At 51.5% G+C, this 17,901-nt stretch overlaps 5 protein-coding genes across 5 annotated transcripts; 3 read left to right on the plus strand and 2 right to left on the minus strand.

Moving 5' to 3' along the window:
* Window positions 1-129: 129 nt before the first annotated feature.
* Window positions 130-4,164, plus strand: BJY04DRAFT_217724 (uncharacterized protein; the record flags this gene model as incomplete). The annotated part of the gene is made up of 3 exons (XM_073716118.1): window positions 130-176; window positions 228-661; window positions 767-4,164. The coding sequence occupies 3 exons, from the start codon at window positions 130-132 to the stop codon at window positions 4,162-4,164; spliced, it is 3,879 nt and encodes a 1,292-aa protein (XP_073571844.1).
* Window positions 4,165-4,743: 579 nt separating this feature from the next.
* Window positions 4,744-6,227, plus strand: BJY04DRAFT_187910 (uncharacterized protein). The gene has a single exon (XM_073711130.1). It carries the CDS (start codon window positions 5,416-5,418, stop codon window positions 6,046-6,048), a length of 633 nt encoding a protein of 210 aa, XP_073571845.1. The 5' UTR covers window positions 4,744-5,415; the 3' UTR covers window positions 6,049-6,227.
* A 3-nt stretch (window positions 6,228-6,230) lies between these two features.
* BJY04DRAFT_187913 (AHA1 family protein) lies at window positions 6,231-8,549 on the plus strand. Its single transcript, XM_073711131.1, has 4 exons — window positions 6,231-6,378; window positions 6,612-6,957; window positions 7,011-7,093; window positions 7,160-8,549. The coding sequence occupies exons 2-4, from the start codon at window positions 6,735-6,737 to the stop codon at window positions 8,000-8,002; spliced, it is 1,149 nt and encodes a 382-aa protein (XP_073571846.1). The 5' UTR covers window positions 6,231-6,378; window positions 6,612-6,734; the 3' UTR covers window positions 8,003-8,549.
* On the minus strand, window positions 8,532-11,566 carry BJY04DRAFT_52852 (H(+)-transporting V0 sector ATPase subunit a). The gene is made up of 3 exons (XM_073720572.1): window positions 11,271-11,566; window positions 11,096-11,174; window positions 8,532-11,017 (listed from the first exon to the last, which is right to left on the minus strand). Exons 1-3 carry the CDS (start codon window positions 11,394-11,396, stop codon window positions 8,652-8,654), a joined length of 2,571 nt encoding a protein of 856 aa, XP_073571847.1. The 5' UTR covers window positions 11,397-11,566; the 3' UTR covers window positions 8,532-8,651.
* Window positions 11,567-11,697: 131 nt separating this feature from the next.
* Window positions 11,698-17,878, minus strand: BJY04DRAFT_227478 (proteasome activator BLM10; the record flags this gene model as incomplete). The annotated part of the gene is made up of 3 exons (XM_073718631.1): window positions 11,698-11,927; window positions 11,979-17,391; window positions 17,448-17,878. 3 exons carry the CDS (start codon window positions 17,876-17,878, stop codon window positions 11,865-11,867), a joined length of 5,907 nt encoding a protein of 1,968 aa, XP_073571848.1. The 3' UTR covers window positions 11,698-11,864.
* Window positions 17,879-17,901: the final 23 nt, after the last annotated feature.

The raw sequence follows: 17,901 nt of genomic DNA on the forward strand, positions 1-17,901 counted from the left end.
GCCTAGGAAATCATCCCGCTGGAGGTCTCTGCTGCTTCTCCTTGAAGGGACCTGTCGATTTCCCCTTTCACAGCAAAGCGCGGTCAATAGTCATGGCCCCATGTCTGGTTGGCTCCTGACTGCGCCAGTATGAATAGGTGCGCGCTGGCCCCTCTTCCCATCTCCCCTCGTTCTTTGTTCTTATCTTGAGAGCTTCTGGGGGTGGTGCGAGAACTGACTGTCCCTAGCTGGCGGTCACCGAGTAACACTGGCGGCGATCCGTCGTCCAGCCCATATCCAGCCAGCAACGGTTGGCCGACCCCTCGCAGTCAACCTTCACCTGGTCGTCGCGAACATGCTACCCAGCCGCCCCCTCTGACAACCGCGTTCAACAACCATCAGTTTCAGGGTCTCGGTGTTGGGCTCGGTCAAGGCTACGTCTCCACGCCTCTGTCGACCACCTCCTTATCCAGCCCGTTTACTCATTCTCCTGCGGTGAACTCTCCTGCTGGTGCTCTTGGATCCTCCCCCATGGCGTCCAGGCAGTATAACGCCCCTTATAACCCCCAGGACTGGGGTCCGGTCAGCAATGGCCCGATGACTGCTGGCCAGTCGGCATATTCACAACCGAGTAATATGCTTCGAATTGTCCCACAGCATCGATATGCCGCGCCTCAATCAGGTCAGTTGAGCCTTACCATTGGAGATTAGTCGCGGTTTGCGTCTTTGCATGCGGATTGTCGCTCCTTACTTATAGGCGGAGCTAATAATCTGCTTACTTGTATAGAACTGTCACCACCGCCCCCACCATATTCCCCTCCAAGTCAGCAGCAGAGTGACCATGCGAATCATAATCAGCCTATGATTGACTCTGCGCCTTCGAACGCTGCATCGCCGTATATGAGCACCGGCCGACAGCAGTCCATTCCACGGATTCGGCCGCTTTCTACGGTCAGAACAGACGCAGGTCATAATAGACAGGTTTCGCTTCCGCCGCCGCCGCCATTACCTCATGGCGCCCCGTCTTCTAGATCGTCCTCACATAATCGGGCTGATGCCTATCAAGATCAAGCATCGTACAATAGCGGGTCTCGGCCCTATATAATGGTCTCGGAGGATAACCTGCAATCCTCCCAATCGAGCACCTACAGCTATTCGAGCTCCGTTGCTCAACGTGAGGATCTGGGTCGCCCCCCAAATTCTCGACGCGCTGTATCTGCCGGACCCGTGGTTGGAAGTGCAAGCACATCGAGAGCTACAAGTCAATCGAGAAGCAATTCGCCACAAAATTCGGCTTGGGAACCGGGAATGCCCCTTCCCCCGCCCCCTCCCGGCCCACCCCCAGTCCCAAGGTCGCACAGCGTGAATGGATTGGGCGATGCATCATCGTCACGCTACTCACAATCCTTTCCTCGCACACGGCAACCTCCGTCACTGGGAACTGGGCTGGGTAGTATTCCACCAACGCCGGCGGGATGGGTTGATGAAGGGCCCAGTGCGAGTGAGCCTTTGCAAAAAAGAGACAGAACACCTCTCAACATCGACACCTCCAGCCATGGAATCTCTCAGGAAGCGTCTGGCTCTGGTTCTAACAGCGCCTTTAACCCTTCTCGAAACTCTGTGAATGGTGGCCTGTTTCGCAGTCCGGCAGTTCGAGATACCAGCGCCAAGGGCATTCGAGAGAGGAGGACTGAACGTAGGAATAGGCAGAGTCAAGTCATTGACGACTATAGTGCGGTGTCGGGCAACACCAACCCCTGGGCCGACGCGCTGGAGCAGCTGAAGCCGTCCAACCTTGTCCTCGATGAGCAGCACAACGCTGAGAAATCGCGATCGGACACGAGATATACACCCCGAAGTAACCACAGCGACATGCCTACTTCACAGTCTCGGGCGTCTTCAACCAGCCTGTTTTCCTCCAACAGATCTCCGTTCTCGACCCCTCGAGCTGAGCCGAGCCCTCTGGGACCACCATCACAAAGGTACGCCCAAACACCGCCATTTTCTCCGAACCCCGACCAGTCTACCACCTTCCCGAAATCCTCATCGCAGGCAATTCCTCCAAAAGCCCTCCCAACTCCCCCGCTGCACTCTGGGCAGGATTCGCGGCCGCCTCTGGGACTTGGTCGCAGGGAGGATCGGCCGGTTTCGCATATCTTACACTTGCCTAACGACACTGTTAGTTCACCGACTCTGCAGCCACGACGCTTGTCGATACACAGCGGGCAGTCGTTGGATTCGGTCGTCAACCAGGACGTTGAGCTTATTCAAAGTGCCACCCGAAGACACAAGGAGTTCATTGAGAAGGAAGCTAGTGCTACCGATGAAGCGGAAGCTCTGCGGCTATTCACTGAGTTTATCATCACAGAGTCTCAGATACGTCGTGCACGATACGCCAAAATCTTCGATGCTGGAACATTCAACTCAGAGCCATTACAAGAGAAACTCTTCCAGATGCCTCCGAAACCAGCTCCAGAGCCGCTCAACAGGCGGTCCCTCAAAGGACCAAAACTAGACATTCCTCAAACTCGAGGTGAATCATCATGGAACAATTACAAGCCTGCTCTTTCGCCGATAGCCAGTCTAGGCATGAGCAATGATGAAAGCTCCAGAGGACGAGCACCAAGCCGCTGGTGGGAATCCAGGACCGGATCGGGTAGTGAGGGAGGCGAACGCCGAGTGCAACGATCGAAGCGCGAGTCAAAGTACATGGGTCTACCACTCGGACTCAGGAGCAACGGAAGCGCAGAGCATACCTACGACCAAGCCAACCACTACACAGGGTACGGACCGGATGAGTACCCGCCTGAAAAGGTTGGGTGGCACGAGGACCAAGCTCTATCTGAATACCCTCCTCCTGCAAGCTTGAGCAGCTACAGCACCTCCACAGAACCGCGCAAAACGGATGTCTCAAGACTTATCACCCTCCCACCCCCATACCCGCGCCACTACCCTGCTGTCAACAACAGCCATCCGGAGCTTGTGACCTACCGTACAGTCGTCCGCTCAATCAGCGACCACAGCGAGATTAAATCCACGCGCCAACGCCATGTCTCAGACACCGAGACCTTAAGGGCTACACACAAAGAACGCATGCGGGAAAACCGCCGCTTATTCAAAGCCAATATCCAATCCCAAATTCAAGACGGCAGCATCACCTTCGCCGAAGCCGCTGAGGCTGAAGCAGCCCTCATTGAAGACGAAAACAAGCACGAGCGGACCCTCACAAAGACCCTCCTAGACACGTACCAAGAAAGCGTCCTCAAGCCGCTCCAGGCGATATTGAACGACCGCATCGAGCGAGCAACAGTCTGCATTGACGAACTCCGTAGCAGACTCCTCGACGATGCACAGCACGAAAACCCGGACCAGCCGCAAGAAGAAGGGGACGAGAAACCCGAACTGCTCGAAAAACTCACAACCCTAAAATGGCTCTTCGAAGCTCGCGAGTCCCTCCATCGTGAACTGCACGACGTCATCACCGCCCGCGACGAGAAATACAAAGATCTCGTCATTCTTCCCTACAAGCAAACATCCAACGCTGAAAAACTTCGCTCCACAACCTCCTTCTTCACCCGCGATGCACTGGACCGCGCCGCAACTTTCGAGTCCAAAGCCCTAGAAAGACTCGAATCGTTTCAATCCGTTATAGAAGAACATGTCATTCGCGGCGTCGAAATGCAACTCTCCGCATTTTGGGACATTGCGCCCTCCCTCTCAACCCTCGTCACCTCCCTCCCTGACACACTCTCCGGCTTCCAATGCCAAATCCCACCAACAGAATACGAAGAGAATCCCTCCTATCACGCACACCCGTTGCAATACCTCTATACGCTCGTCTCGCATGCCGAGAAGTCCTCATACCAGTACATCGAGTCTCAGATTAACCTCCTCTGTCTCCTGCACGAAGTGAAATCTGCCGTCATGCGCGCTCAATGCAAACTCACTGAGACGGAGCGGATCCGCCGCGGTGAAAATGAGGAGGATGTAAGAGGGGAAATTGGGAATGTGCAGGCTAATGAGGAGCGGGCCTTGACGAATGATCTTAAGGATAAGGTTGCGACAGTTGAGGGACAGTGGAGTGAGGCGTTGGGAAGCGAGATTCAGGAGCTTAGAGAAAGGGTTCGAGGGCAGTTGGTCCGTGAGGGGGGGTGGGAGGGGTTAGAGGAGTTGGAGTCTGCTTGATGCAGCTCTTACCTCTCGGTTTTTTTCCCTTGTTACTCTTGTTGATGGTGATGTGATATGACATGCATGCCATGATTTGCTTCTGCTGTTGTGTTGATTTATTGCTTATTGTTGCTATGAAGATCAAGAGAGATACCCTCATTCGTTCGTTACTGAGTATATATGATGTGATATGATATGACTTGAATCTGCTTTTGGGCTATCTGGTTTGGTGAGGGATGCACTGTACCTTAGCTATACCTGCTCTTCTTACGTACTTAGCATGGCCGGGGCCACGCCAGCTTCTTGAACGAAGTCCACCACACTTTCTTGCGAGTCAAGTCGAAGTACGAAATCGCTACTCACGCAGCATGAGTGTATCTTGGTACATCTTGATGTTGCCTCCAAAGGCACCAACCAAAGCCAAGCCTAGGCGAGCCCAATGTAGATGCCCGTCAGCCCCTACTGCAGAGGCCCGAGTCTTGCTCTCTGCACGAATCACTCGACACTGAGGACTAACTAGAGGCTGCATTGGAATATTTCAGTGTTACCACTTGGCACGATCGACCCGGCCACTTGGAAAGAAGAGAGACTGCACGCTCGGCCTTCTCATTAATATTCTTGGCTTTGAGCCTGGTACCCGGGGCTGATTTCAAGCCCTAGTACTCCACGATTTTCTGGGAATGATAATGTAGTATGCTAGGATGAAGTCTAGCCCCTATTTGCACCGCTGATGCTCCCTGTGCCCAGGGCACCAGGAGATTTACAGCAATGTTCATGATATCACAAAGTATCCTAGATTTGCCCTTGCCTCATCGTACCAGCATTTCAGGCCTCGTGACGAGACTCTTCTGGAGCTAATAAGAGAAGGGCGAGGCTTACCACTGGAAAGAGAGAGCCTTTCAGGGAGTCGGGTTCCGGAAAGAGCAAACCAAGACAATCTTGTTGGCTGAGAAGAGTCCTAGGGGTGCCAACCCTTAGATTTGGTCGAATGATGTTGAGCTTCTCGTATTCGATTAATTAGTGCCGTTGATCGCCATGGAGTAGATGAAATGAGAGCGCCTTGTATCAAGGGAGATGCATTGAACTGCAGGTGCCGCTGTCTTTCTGTTGATTTTAGGGTATAAAAAGTGGAGGCATGTTGCTGGTGATGGCTTTCCGATGGCTTTCTAATAATATCCTCTTGATTGCTCTGGTCTCTGGCGGCACCGTGGCAGAAGCATTTTCGGTGCATGTCTCATCCACGCCGAGTGTTAAAAATATCTTAACATCATGACAATGATACTGCGCCTTGGTGTGGTACTTTCCCTTGCCCCGACACGTGTGTTAGCTTCCCCAAACCTCCACGTTACGAAAGACTTTGGAGCCCTTTCACCTGCAATCAAGGTAAGAGCGCGACTCAGTGAAGCTCGGGTGACTCCACGCGATCTGCTTGCTCGCCAATCATGCGGTACAGGACGGAAAGACTGTTCAAGTTTGCGATATCCTTTTCCTCCTGAGAAGTATCTCATTGACTATTATTCCCAGCCCACTGCTGTGCCCTCCATCAGAGCTGCTGCGAGGACTCATGCACGCCTCTCGGAGGTGAATGCTGTTCGGATGGTCGAAGTTGCCCCAGCGGTGATAGATGCTGTGGTACTGGATGCATGGATATATTTGCGTCATGCTGTGGGAATGGAGGTGAGGCTCCCCACAGACGGACTATCAGTTCAATGGCTGACAGTAGATCAGAGGCTTACTGTACAATCACCATCGGGAGTTGTACGCTGGAAGATGGAGAGTGGATGTGTAAGAGATTTGGCGGTCCTGACGATGCAGGTGTCCTTCAGGCTCCTGTCTGGGGGGCATTTGGTGGCTTGGTTGCAGCTGGAGTTGGATCTGCTGGATTGCTGTAATAATCCCTGACCCCTTAACTTCGTAACCTGATAACTTGATAACTTGAGAGTGAAGCATGCAACTCAAGCCCCATGGTATACAAGGAAGGCGCTAACCCCAATGAAGATAGGGCAGGGGCGGCTGTTGCCACGTGACCGGCTGCCTTCTAGAGCTTTCCTTTTGAATCTTCGACCAGTTTCAACTTCAGCAACTGCTACTCCCCGGGACACCGCGCCCTTTATTAACCCCCATTTCCTTCCTCGGCGGTATTCCTCTCTGCCTTTCCCTACTACTGCCACCATTGGACTTGGATTGATCTACCTCTACTACAGCGATCTGCTTCCAGACGTTCCTCGAACTGTAAGTCGCTCCGAGTTTTCCTTCTTATCCCACCACTGCCCCTCGCCTGCCTTTTATGATGAGACACAAGCTGGCACCAGTCAGAGGAAGTTGAACACTGTTCTTCTTCACTGCTGATCAGCATCTCGATCAGGGAACGCTACCCAGATCCTGACTACTTTTGCATCTCTCTCATGATTATGATTTTTTGAATTTTTGAGAGATACCCTGCTAATTTGCGTACTCGTTAGCAGAATCTCTAGCATTGAAAAATAATCCTAGCCCACACCGTGATTCATCGGTAGACCTCATTTTCGCTGCGGAAGAAATTTTTGCACCGACTAGAAATATAAATTAATTTTCAAACTCCCGTCACCATGGTTCTCCACAACCCCAACAACTGGCACTGGGTCAACAAAGATGTCTCCGGCTGGGCCAAGGAATACCTCACACAGAACCTCCGTGCGCTGTCGGTGGAGGAGGATGGAGTCACTGCCAAGGTGTCCAACTTACTGACAATGGATGGCGACGTAGATGTCAGCCAGAGGAAGGGCAAGGTTATCACCTTGTTCGACGTTAAGCTGCAGTTGGAGTACGAAGGTACGCTATAATTGTAAATCGAATCCTCGAGTAATCACTAAGACCCTTCATAGGTAAGACTAAAGAAGAGGAGGCTGTCAGTGGCACTATTACCATCCCCGAGGTAGCCCATGACACCGAGGAAGATGAGTATGTCGTATGTTCCCTAAGCAATCCAACATAATGTGTCCGGGCGCCAAACTAATAAGCTGCGGTTGCATAGTTTGACATTGAAATCTATTCCGATGCCTCTTCCAAGCAGCCCGTGAAGGATCTTGTCCGCTCGAAGCTTGTCCCCCAGATTAGGAAGGAACTCGCCAAGCTCGCTCCAGCTCTTGTTGCTGAACACGGAAAGGATATCCAGCATGCGCCCGGCGAGAACCCGTCGAAGGGCTTTGCTAAAGCTGCCGTCCACCCCCATGGAGGCAAGCAACAGGCCTCCGCACCCAAGACATCCACCACAACCACCGCCAACAAAGTCGCGGTCAATACCACAACAGTGACTGCTTCAGACGAATTCCGCACCACCGCTGAAGAACTCTTCCTCACTTTCACGGACCCCCAACGCCTCACAGCCTTCACACGCGGCGCCCCCCGCCAGTTCGACGGCGCTCACGTCGGCGGAAAATTCTCCATCTTCGACGGCAACGTCACCGGAGAATTCGAGAAGCTCGAGTCGCCCAAACTGCTGGTTCAGAAGTGGCGCCTCGCCCAATGGCCGCAAGGTCACTTCAGTACCCTCGAGATCAACTTCGACCAGAACGACGTCGACGGCGTCACACAGATGCGCGTTTCTTGGACTGGCGTTCCCGTTGGCCAGGAGGACGTCACCAAACAGAACTGGGAATTGTACTACGTGCGCAGCATCAAGCAGACTTTCGGGTATGTTGCTCCGACCCTTGCATTTCAGTCAATTGCTTCCTTACCATATCCTTTCAGTTTCGGATCTCGTTCGTTTGCGTTTGCGTGGAGACAGTTGCTGATTCTTTTTGTTTTCCTTGTCGGTATAGGTTTGGCACTATTCTCTGAGCAAATACGGGCTCTTTGGACAGGACAGAGTTCGTGATATAGAATTAGATTCTTGCGGTTTGGGAGAACAGGCTTTTATTCTCCCACAATGAAACCGCTGCGATGCCCAGCAGTTGGCTGATCTTTTGAAGATTTCTTTTTGACCACTTTTTTCATGTCTCTCGACCCTCTTGGGTCACGAAGGGACCTACGCCTTCCATGATTATACGATAGATTTTACCGATGATTTATTAGAAAGAGATGAGAAATACTCCAGAATAGTTAGGATTGGACCGTGAGGGTGCTGGATAACGAGTGAAGATTATAAGATTTGATCATTAAGAAGCTTCAGTGCCATAGTTACCTGTTGTATTGTTTATAATTGTGTAATGAATAAGCTAACTAATCCTTTTCTCGAGGACATTCTCGGATGGCTGAAACATTAATTGTATGTTGATATATATATGTTCATCTTTGCCAAGGCAAACCACCGGGGAAAACTTGACAAAATATATCATAAAGATCATCCATCTATCAGCTTGCAGAGATCCTACTAGCTATCGACTCACGTTTTAGGGAAGCTACACAAGTTTGGATATACTATATCAACTCTATTGATCTTCACCCCATCAAGTTTATACGTACAATACACAAGATACAACATCAGAAAGAAAAGATCAAAGAACGTCAAGACCAAAAAAGGCCCACTAATCAACCGGATCCTCCTCCAACAGCGTCTTAAAGCTAAATGGCGCGAATGGAATACCCTCGCCCATGAAATGCTTACTCATGGCCTCAACCCAATGCAGACGGAGCGAATGCAACATGGCACTGGTCCCCTCCATGACACAAAGAATGGCAATCGTAAGGGTAAACCAGAGGTAGAAGGTAGCCACAATCATGATGACTCTTGTTGTCGGGTTCTCCTGCTCAAAGGCGCCACCGAGAGTCATATCCCAAAGCACAATGGAGAGCTGTTGATGGGCAAGAGAAAGGGCCCAGAGACGCAAGTATGAGGCTGTGTGGGAGATACAGTTGAGGCAAAACTCGATGGTGTGGATGACCTGGTGGATCATGATTTCGGAGAAGTCGAATTCCTCATGCTCCTCGTCGCCAAGGTCTTGCGCGATCATGGCGATACCCTCGCCGTCGGAGGCGATGCTGTCGCGGGGGCGGCCGTCGGTGTTCTCGTCTTCGTCGAGGGCGCTGACGCGGGATTGTTCGCCCAGGCCGCGGTAGCCGAGGGCGCGGGCGCGGTTGTGCTCACGGCGGAGGTAGAAAGGCTTGAAGAAGAGCATGATGGGAACTTGGACAACGGCGAGGAGGAGAAGGCAGACTTGGACGGTGGCTTGTCCGGGGTAGAGTTGTTCCTCAACGGTTCCAGGAGACAGGAACATGAAGATGAGCATGTTGAGGAGACCGGGAGGAGACTGGCCACGAGCAGGCCAATCGACGCACCACTTGTAGATGATGGTGACGACGAGGTAACCGAAGATCGACTGGAAGAAGATAATGCCGGGGATGAAGTTGCCAATAATGTCGACCTTGGACTTGAAGTGCCGAGCATTGACATACTGCAAAATGAGAGCATAAGTCATGTGCGCCCACCCCAGACAAATACTCATCTTCATCTTCAGACTGTTTGTAAATAGCAAGTTGTTCTCAGCCTCGTGCCAGTTCCAGTCCAGACCGAAGGGAAATCGGTAGCTACCCTTCAACGAAGCCTCAACTGACTGTCCGGCCTGAAGATCATCAGGCCACTTCCAAGCACTAGGCAGGATGGTGAACGACTTGGAGAAGATATCATTGTACATTAGTCCAGTGTACATTGAGAATAGACCCATCATGAGCATGATGTAGCGACCATAGAAAGCCATGTACGTCAGCTCGTCGAGCTTGGTCTTTTGGAGCTTGCGTTCCCAGAAGATCATGGCGGCGGCAGCCATGGTCATCAGGGCACCGTGGCCGAAATCGCCGAACATGACGGCGAACAGAAAGGGGAAGGTGACGACAGTGTAAAGACCGGGATTGGCCTCCGAGTAGCGAGAGATACCGTATGCATCGACAATCGTCTGGAAACCCTCAGTGAACTTGTTGGTCCGGACATAGGTGGGCGGAGTCTTGTTGGTGCGGATCTGGTTAACAATAGTAGGTACGCTGAGACCGGCACGGTCATTGACATCTTGCAAGGTCGATTTGATCAACGCCAAGGAGTTGGTAGGAACCCAAGCCTCCGCAATCAACGTTTTTCTCGCTTGGTCGTACGAGCACCTGTTGAGCGTGTCGTATACAGCCTTCTCCTTCTTGACGATGATCATCCAAGCAGCCAGCGAGCGGGCAATCTGAGTCAACTCAGCATCGAGAGTGTTCTTCGTGTTTCGTAGAACATTGTTAACATCGCTCAAGCGGGTGTTGACCTCATGTATCTGGTCCCTCCGCAGCTCGCTGTTCTCATCAACACCATACAGAGAAGCTCCAAGCGACTCAGAGATCTTCCTGATCTTCGCAATAATATTCTTTCCATGGGCGAATATAACAAAGACCATCTTCTGCGTCTCCTCATTGGTAGTTGGGTCGATGATCGGGTCCGGGATCTCCGACTGGTTCATGTAAAGGTTACCACGAAGTGTCCTCCACAGGATACGCTCAAAGGCAGCGATTCGGTCACGAGGGATAACACCAGAGACGAAGCCGATGTTCATCTCGAGGAACGACTGCTGCTGGCCAGGGTGTGCATCGCCGTTCGCGCCGCGGGTATTCTGCTGCTCGACGTCACGAAGAAGAGGCGCCTCATCGTCGTCATTGGACTGGCGAATTTCCTCGGTATGGGTGTGAGCACGGTCGAAGAACCCTCCGGCCTCTCTTAATACCCAACGCCACTCAGTCAGCTCCACCTCCCGCTTCTTCAGCGTCTCGTAGCTATCATTCAGGGAAGCGATCCGCTGCTCGAGGCTCTCACTCCGCTCAGCGAGCTCATCGATCTCTGAAGCGAGCGGAGCAGCCAGGGTATCCGAAAATTCAGACGAAGACCGCATCGCAATCCCAGCCTTGTCCATCTGCGCATGAAAGTAGCCTACACGACCACAAACCAATTAGCCACCCAAGACAATTCAACCCACACCATCAACTCATCAACCAGGTATAAACATACGCAACTGCCTCTCAACATTATCCAGCCTTCTAATCTCCTTCGTAAACGTCTTCTGGAAAGCGCTCGTCTCGGGATTAAGCTAGACCAAACAAGAAAAACATAAGTTAGCAACCTCCTCTTTCAGATCTCATATCGGCCCAACGTCACCGATCCAACTCGCAAAGAGTAGACTCACATCCCGAAACTGCACCTGCCCAAGCTCACCAAGAGCACTGACAACCTCTCTTCCAATCTCATTCGCGATATAGAGCTGCGTCAAGCTCATATCCGACGAGCGGAAGAAGGTATCCTTTGGAGCCATGGTGAGGTAGCTGACTGCCTAGAGCAGCTTGTTCCGTTCACCACAGCGGCCGGGAGAGCGCGGTGGCAGATTCGATAGTAAAGGGAGTTATATGTGGATAGAGTATAAGGATAAGGGAGGAGATAGAGCGTTTATGTGAGGAGGATGTCTTCCTCGAGCTTGAGCCCCTAGTCCGTTTGGTTGATGATGTCTGGGTCTCGGAGCCGCGTGGCTATTTCGGAGCTCACGTGATGTATATCTGTTACTCAGCGCTGTATATGCCGCATAAGATCTACATTTATGCATAAGGTTGAGGATTGTTGTTATTGTATATTCAGGTTGGAAATCTTTATAAGAGAAGACTATATGCATGGTGTAGACTCTACTACGACCAATTCTCGAGCGCAGTTCGCCCAAGCGACGAATATCTCAAAAAGCTCAAGCACTTTATATCCGTCTCTGCTCCTTCTCATCCGCCACAATTGGTATCTAGGCAAAGTAGCTCTTCCAAAGAACACCAGAAAGATCCTCTAGCTGATCTGGGGTAAATGCCTGCAATATATGTTAGTACTCTGAAGTGGTATGGGTCATTAGACGACATACCTTCGCATCAATATGCCACGTATCTTGTCTTGTCTTCTTGAATTCACTAATAATCGACTTCACGCTCGATCCAACAATACCTGGGTCACTCGCAGCCCGAATACTCAATGTGGTCAACACCTCGGGTACCCAAGTTGGCGGGGGGCTGCTGTATGGGAATGCCTGGATGAGCGCCCCAAGACCTAGAACAGCGCCATGTCGGGAGATAATAAGACGGGTGTGCTCTGGAGTGGGTGTACTGGTTCCAGAAGGTGCTGGAGAGGAGAGGCCGCTAGCCATACGGGGCATCTTCGGTCGTTTGGGGAGAGGATTCTCAATCAAGGTCTTCGAGAATCGTTTTTTGAGACGAGTTACGATTTCCTTACGAAGGAATTCGGGTGAGCAGCGGACCATGCCTGACAGGGTGGCTGACGCCCCGGCTCTGACTTCGTGCTGCGGATCCTCAAGCATACTGGCGACTGATTCAAAGAGCTTGTCGCGGTCAGACGGGGAGAGGAGAAAGAGGCGTCTAAAGTAGATGATCTGGATGTTGATCATGATGCGCAGACGCTGGTGCCAGGAGGGTGACGTCTGTCCGATGCGGATGAGAGTTTTGATAAACGCCGAATTCTCTTCAGCGGGGTAAGGGATGTTAGGCAGGTGGCGGAAAACGTGGTAGGCGAGGGACTGAAGCTCTGGATCTTCCTTGACGTCCATCATATGCAAGAGCTGACCGGTAAACACCTCTGCGAAGAAGGGAGCGAGTTGCGTGCACTCATGAGACGATAGAGTTGAGTCAAGCCACAGCAGAACAGTCTTACTGCCTGAGGTATAGGAGGAAGGTGTCTGTTGGCCAGGAGTTCTCTTCTGCCTCCACTCCTCGATTTGAGTAAAGACATTATTTATCATCTGGGTGAAATCCGTGCTCGGTGAGTACGGGTATGTACCGACAGACGAAGCGGACTTCTGGTCTGCAAGCAAGCTCTTAACGTCTGGATAGGCCTCGTGATACCGCGTGCGGAATATCGTTGCCAGCGTCTGACCCATGGCTTCGCGAACACCCTTGTAAGGATGATCAAGATGTGCAAGATAATCCTCGACAATCGGCTTTTCAAGCCTGAAATGCCAACCTGCGTCGATGATCGACTGATGCAGCAAATTGATCTTGGAACTTTCCTTGAAAGCTGCATTGGTTGCCATGTCCAACCGGAAGCTTGCCAGCCAGTCGACCAAAGGCCAAACCCGGCGAGGATCACGGCACTGGAGGATCATATGAAGGAAAGTTGTCCAGTAGCCAGAGTTCTCTGGCGTCAACCCATCAATGAAAATCTCCTGCACGATTGGGAAAGCATACTCCCAGACCTTGGTTCGCTTCTCGAGACTGGTGTCGGTAACAGAACTGACGAGCGCACCAAGAATCTCTGCAGTGGCGCGATGTTGATGCTTGTCGCTGCCATCTTCATAGACGGCCTCGATCTCCTCCTTAATGTCGTCAAACGTTGCAGCGGTGAGGCCATCTCGAAGCATCAACTCAAAGGCATAGAGCAGCAGCATCGCACAAGGCATGCGGAATTTATCGGCAGACGGGTCGCGAGGCTCCTGCTTCAGGTACATGAAGAACTTTGAGAACCAAGCCCTGTTGAAGAGCTTGCCCATACGAGAGCGTATTTGCCATTCCACCTCATCGTATTCAATATCACGATCAACATTAGTCTTGTAACCAGGCATCTGCTCGGCCCAGACAAGCCATCCAGGGAAATCGTGGTCGATAAAGTAATCTGTATCCGGTTTCGCAAAGCTAGCAAGGAATTCGGCTGTCCAGTTCTTGTCCTGTCGCCTGGTAGGCACCTTGATCTTCGCGGGGAAGTTTTGTTTACCCAGAATATAACTCTTGTAATCGTGGTTGCAGATCGCTCGAACATCGATCATCGTGAATAAAGCTGTCAGGCCCTGAGAGTACATACCACGTAAACCAGGGTGGTCGTCGATAGAGCCCTGAGTGACAAGCTCAACAAGGTTTTCGCTGGCGATGTAGTCGAATCGAAGACCCATGGAGATAACAATGGTTGCTGCTCGACTGGCAACTTTCCAGTGGGAGACTCGAGCCAAATCCACCAGCTCTTCAGACAAAGCGGCCTTTTTCTTCTCGATAAGAGCACGCCTGTTGGTCAGCGTTTTGCGCTTCTGCGCAATCTGCTCATCAACGCCCTCTGCAATTGGAGCCACGGAGTCGATGATATCCCTATCTAGAACGGCCATTCTGTCCATCGGGCGGCCATAGTCCATGATGTTATACACCACGCTGGAACATATCCGCTGCACAGACGGCCGGTCAACTGCACTCGCGTCAATAAAAGCACGAACCAATACTGGAGCGTACTTCCAATGACGGCCAAGCGTTCTCGCCACACTACTTAGTAGTAGCGAGTACAAAGATCCTTTGATTCGGGCAAAGTCGCTTTCCTTAATGCCCTTCTGGAGAGCTTTGAGGAGCGGTGGGATGACAAGGAGGCGAGAACCCCAGACAGCCTTCAAAGCCGACTCTCCCGCGGTTTGAGCGTTGCGACGGGTCTCGGTGTAAGCAGATACACACGATTCTGCGATATCTAAGAGCAGTATCTCGTCTAACTTGGATCGGGTTCGAGGACCGGCGTTATGTCTCAGACGTTGTAGATGGTACATATTGGCCCGGCGAACAAGAAGTGGGCGGGGGTAGTCCTTGCGAATACCACTCATCTTGTAAGGATGGATGTCGGCGAGGAGCAAGCGGGTGACTCTGTCCAAGACGTGGGCAGACCGCTCAATACCAACGTCAATGAACCAGCATTTGTAGGCAGAGTATAATGCGCTAAAGCACGGCACATCATCTTCTTGCTTCTCTGTCAAGTACTTGTGCACTTTGTGAAGTGTCCAGCCAGCTCTTTCCCTGATATCGTGAATTCCAACATAAATGGGATCGTTATCTTGTAAGGGATAGCCGGTTGGATAAAGGTATGTATCTCTCACTGTGTCATCCTCGGAGCTGTCTAATAGATGTTCAGGCTCATGATCTTGGTCCTCGCCGACGCCATCCACATCACGCATGTCTACGTCGTTGGTCTTGTCAACGACCCCGTTTGCTCCACTGTCCTTTGTCTCGGATGCAGCTTTAGGGTCGAAAAGGACGGAAACACCCGACAGGATAAGTCGCAGAAGAACCAGGTTTCTGATTACTTCATCCGACCATTCTTTGCCGATACCATCTCGCCGCACATTGGACGCCTCGTCTGTCAAAGCCGCCAACTGCTTGAGCGCAGCCTCAGCCTGATTTTGGAACAATTCGGCAGCAAACTCAATCTCCTGCCGGTTCGGAACGTGCCATTTGACAGTTAGGCTTTGAGGATCAGCCCGATAGCTCCAATGTTCAGGCTGAATTCCCTTGGCAACAACATCAGGCTCGTACAGGGAGTAGTCAGAGGTGTAGGTTCCCGTAAGATTGAGGAGAAGGTGGTGGATGAAGTTTGAGACATGGACTGTTGGAATGCCTCGGCACTTCTGCTGCATGTAAACTGCAATATCGAATAAGTCTTTCTTGTGTGCCAGAACGGCATCGCCAACATGTACGACACACATGCTGAGCATGCTAACATTCCACACAAGGCCACGATCACGAGGGAGAACGTCGGTGCCTGTTGTTCGGGTCGAGCCCGCACCATTATCATCGATCTCAGTACGGATAGCTTGCGTCAAGACGGGGATAAAACGCTTCAAAGCCTTTTCAGGGTTGACTTTGCAAACAGCATTACAGATGAAGGCCATTGCATCACGAGCTTGGTGGATAACATGGTTTGACACGAAGTCAACGACCTTGGTCAGGGCGATGTCGTAATACTCGGGAGATAGAGAGGAAAGCAAAGGCATGAAGGTTGCCGGAAGGGTGTTCACGATATTTTCCTCAGGAGAGCCATTTCGCACTCTTGAAACATCAGGAAGATTTTCTAGCAGTGTGAAGACCCTCCCTAAGAAGGAGATGATAAAGTCCCCGAAGCCACAGGTAGAAGAGCGAAGAATCATTTCTTCAGTTTCGTCGTCGAGCTCCGTATCGTAGTTCAATTGCACTTCAACTCCCTGTTCCTCCATGCGCTCCATTTCCCCAGGAATCCATTGCATCGCGAGCATATCACAGTTGACTTCTTCCCTGCCCTTTGTCAAGTCCGCTAGGGGAATATTGTAACAAGCAGACTGTATAAAGGTCAAGGTATGAAGTGATTTTTCCAGATCGTTTGCATCGATTCCAGGTAATGCCATTCCTAGTAGAGTCGTCAAGTGACAACGGTAGCCCTTGGTCCTGGCGATGATGCGCGCGAGAATCTGCAGAGCTCGAAGGGACGAAGTGGTACGGTGCACCTCAACTAGGCCTTGAAGGGAGGGGTAGATTCTCTGCAAAGCTCCTGGGAGTATAAGGTGGGGCTCTAGGAATGCTAGACCCTGAAGAGTCGACAAGGCAAAGCTCATCGCGGTTGCACTCTTCGAGTAGATACCCATGAATATGACATCGCGGATGCACAGGACGAAGCGCTGCTTCAAAGGCTCTGTCAGCTTCCTCTCTTCTGGCACCTCCATTTCTCCACTTTGCTCGCGGTTCCAACGCATTACAAAGAAATCCGTAAGGTAGTAGACCAGTTGCGCAAGGGTCTTGGTCCAGCTACCGGAGTTCGAGGGGTGGAAGAAGGTCTCAACAGCCTGTATTAAACCTTCGAGTTGGGACAAGATTGAGTCTTCTTTATCGAGACATGCCGGCGATAGAGACATGACAACCCACCTAGCTATGTGATGTGCTACAGGATGCTTTCGAGTGTCCCGATCAAGCATTATCCCTAGTCCAGAAGATATGTCCACAAGTGCACTGTATGGCGAAGTGGATTGTCCTACCGGAATTTCCAAAAGCCTCAGGATGGCGGTGAAAATCAGGGAGGACTGGTCCTTTGTGAAAATACCATATTCAGAAAATGGAATATGACCAGCAGGTAAGGCATCCCGCGCCGACCGAGAAAGGAAGTCAAGGAAAGTCTGGTCAAATGTCTTGGACCGACTGACCAAAGACCAAAGATGGAAGTAGGTCGGCATAAAATGCTGTGGAAGTAGATCCTCCCTTGACTCTGGTGGGGGAGTGGTCGGAAGAAACAGATTGATCAACCCAACCACAACAAATGCACCTTCTGAGAAGGAAGTGCTGTAGTGCGGGAGAAACTCCTCCAACATGGCCGGCAGCTCACATGGATCGATATAGAGCTGAATAAAGGCGCAGAGCTTTGTCAAAGTTTTGATATTCCGCTTCAGGTTTGAGGAGTGCACCAGGCCGGATTCTGTAGGGAGAACGAAAGCCTTGATTTCTCTGTATAAGGGCTTCCAATCTAGTGTGAGATCTTTGATCGGTCTGAGGTAATGCTTGCGCCTGGGACTATGTCAGCATTGGCATGCGTATAATAATGTAACTTTGACCCCACTGACTTTGTGAGCAGCATAAACATGCTCGAGAACCGCTCGGCCACATTTGGATCGATCCCGGGAGCAAGGGAAAGCTCATAGTATAGCTTGACAAGCTTGATCCGCTCACTGCGAGTCGGATCGAACTTGAGCGACAGCCAGGCCCTCAGCTCTCGTGTCCAGTGCACTGCACCCGGACTGAAATCCCCCGCCTCCACCGCAATGTAGAGCTGCGTGAGTATGTCCCGAAAGTATCGCTCCCGTTGAGCCTCATCCTCAAGTTGGTACGGCAGGTATTTGAAATAAGGATACGTGCGAGGTCGCACCCGTGCTTTGGGTTCGCCGTCTCCGTTGATGCCGTCCGGTTCACCCCCGGGCGAGGTGGCTCGTGAAATCATATGTCCATTGTGAAAATTGTCCGGAGCAAGAATAGTTTTTAGGTTTGGATTGTCCATAACGGAACAGCTCGTGCGACGAC

Source organism: Aspergillus karnatakaensis (genome assembly GCF_047715665.1).
Source record: "Aspergillus karnatakaensis strain CBS 102800 unplaced genomic scaffold BJY04scaffold_21, whole genome shotgun sequence".
NCBI lineage: Eukaryota > Fungi > Ascomycota > Eurotiomycetes > Eurotiales > Aspergillaceae > Aspergillus > Aspergillus karnatakaensis.

Excerpts from the sequence above, each read along its gene's own strand:
- BJY04DRAFT_187910 (XM_073711130.1), top strand. The coding sequence starts at position 5,416 with ATGACAATGATACTGCGCCTTGGTGTGGTACTTTCCCTTGCCCCGACA.
- BJY04DRAFT_187913 (XM_073711131.1), top strand. The coding sequence starts at position 6,735 with ATGGTTCTCCACAACCCCAACAACTGGCACTGGGTCAACAAAGATGTC. Across the intron at positions 6,958-7,010 it reads GCTGCAGTTGGAGTACGAAG|GTAAGACTAAAGAAGAGGAG; the intron begins GTACGCTATAAT and ends GACCCTTCATAG. Across the intron at positions 7,094-7,159 it reads CCGAGGAAGATGAGTATGTC|TTTGACATTGAAATCTATTC; the intron begins GTATGTTCCCTA and ends GCGGTTGCATAG.
- BJY04DRAFT_52852 (XM_073720572.1), bottom strand. The coding sequence starts at position 11,396 with ATGGCTCCAAAGGATACCTTCTTCCGCTCGTCGGATATGAGCTTGACG. Across the intron at positions 11,175-11,270 it reads GGCAGGTGCAGTTTCGGGAT|CTTAATCCCGAGACGAGCGC; the intron begins GTGAGTCTACTC and ends TGTTTGGTCTAG. Across the intron at positions 11,018-11,095 it reads TAATGTTGAGAGGCAGTTGC|GCTACTTTCATGCGCAGATG; the intron begins GTATGTTTATAC and ends GTGGTCGTGTAG.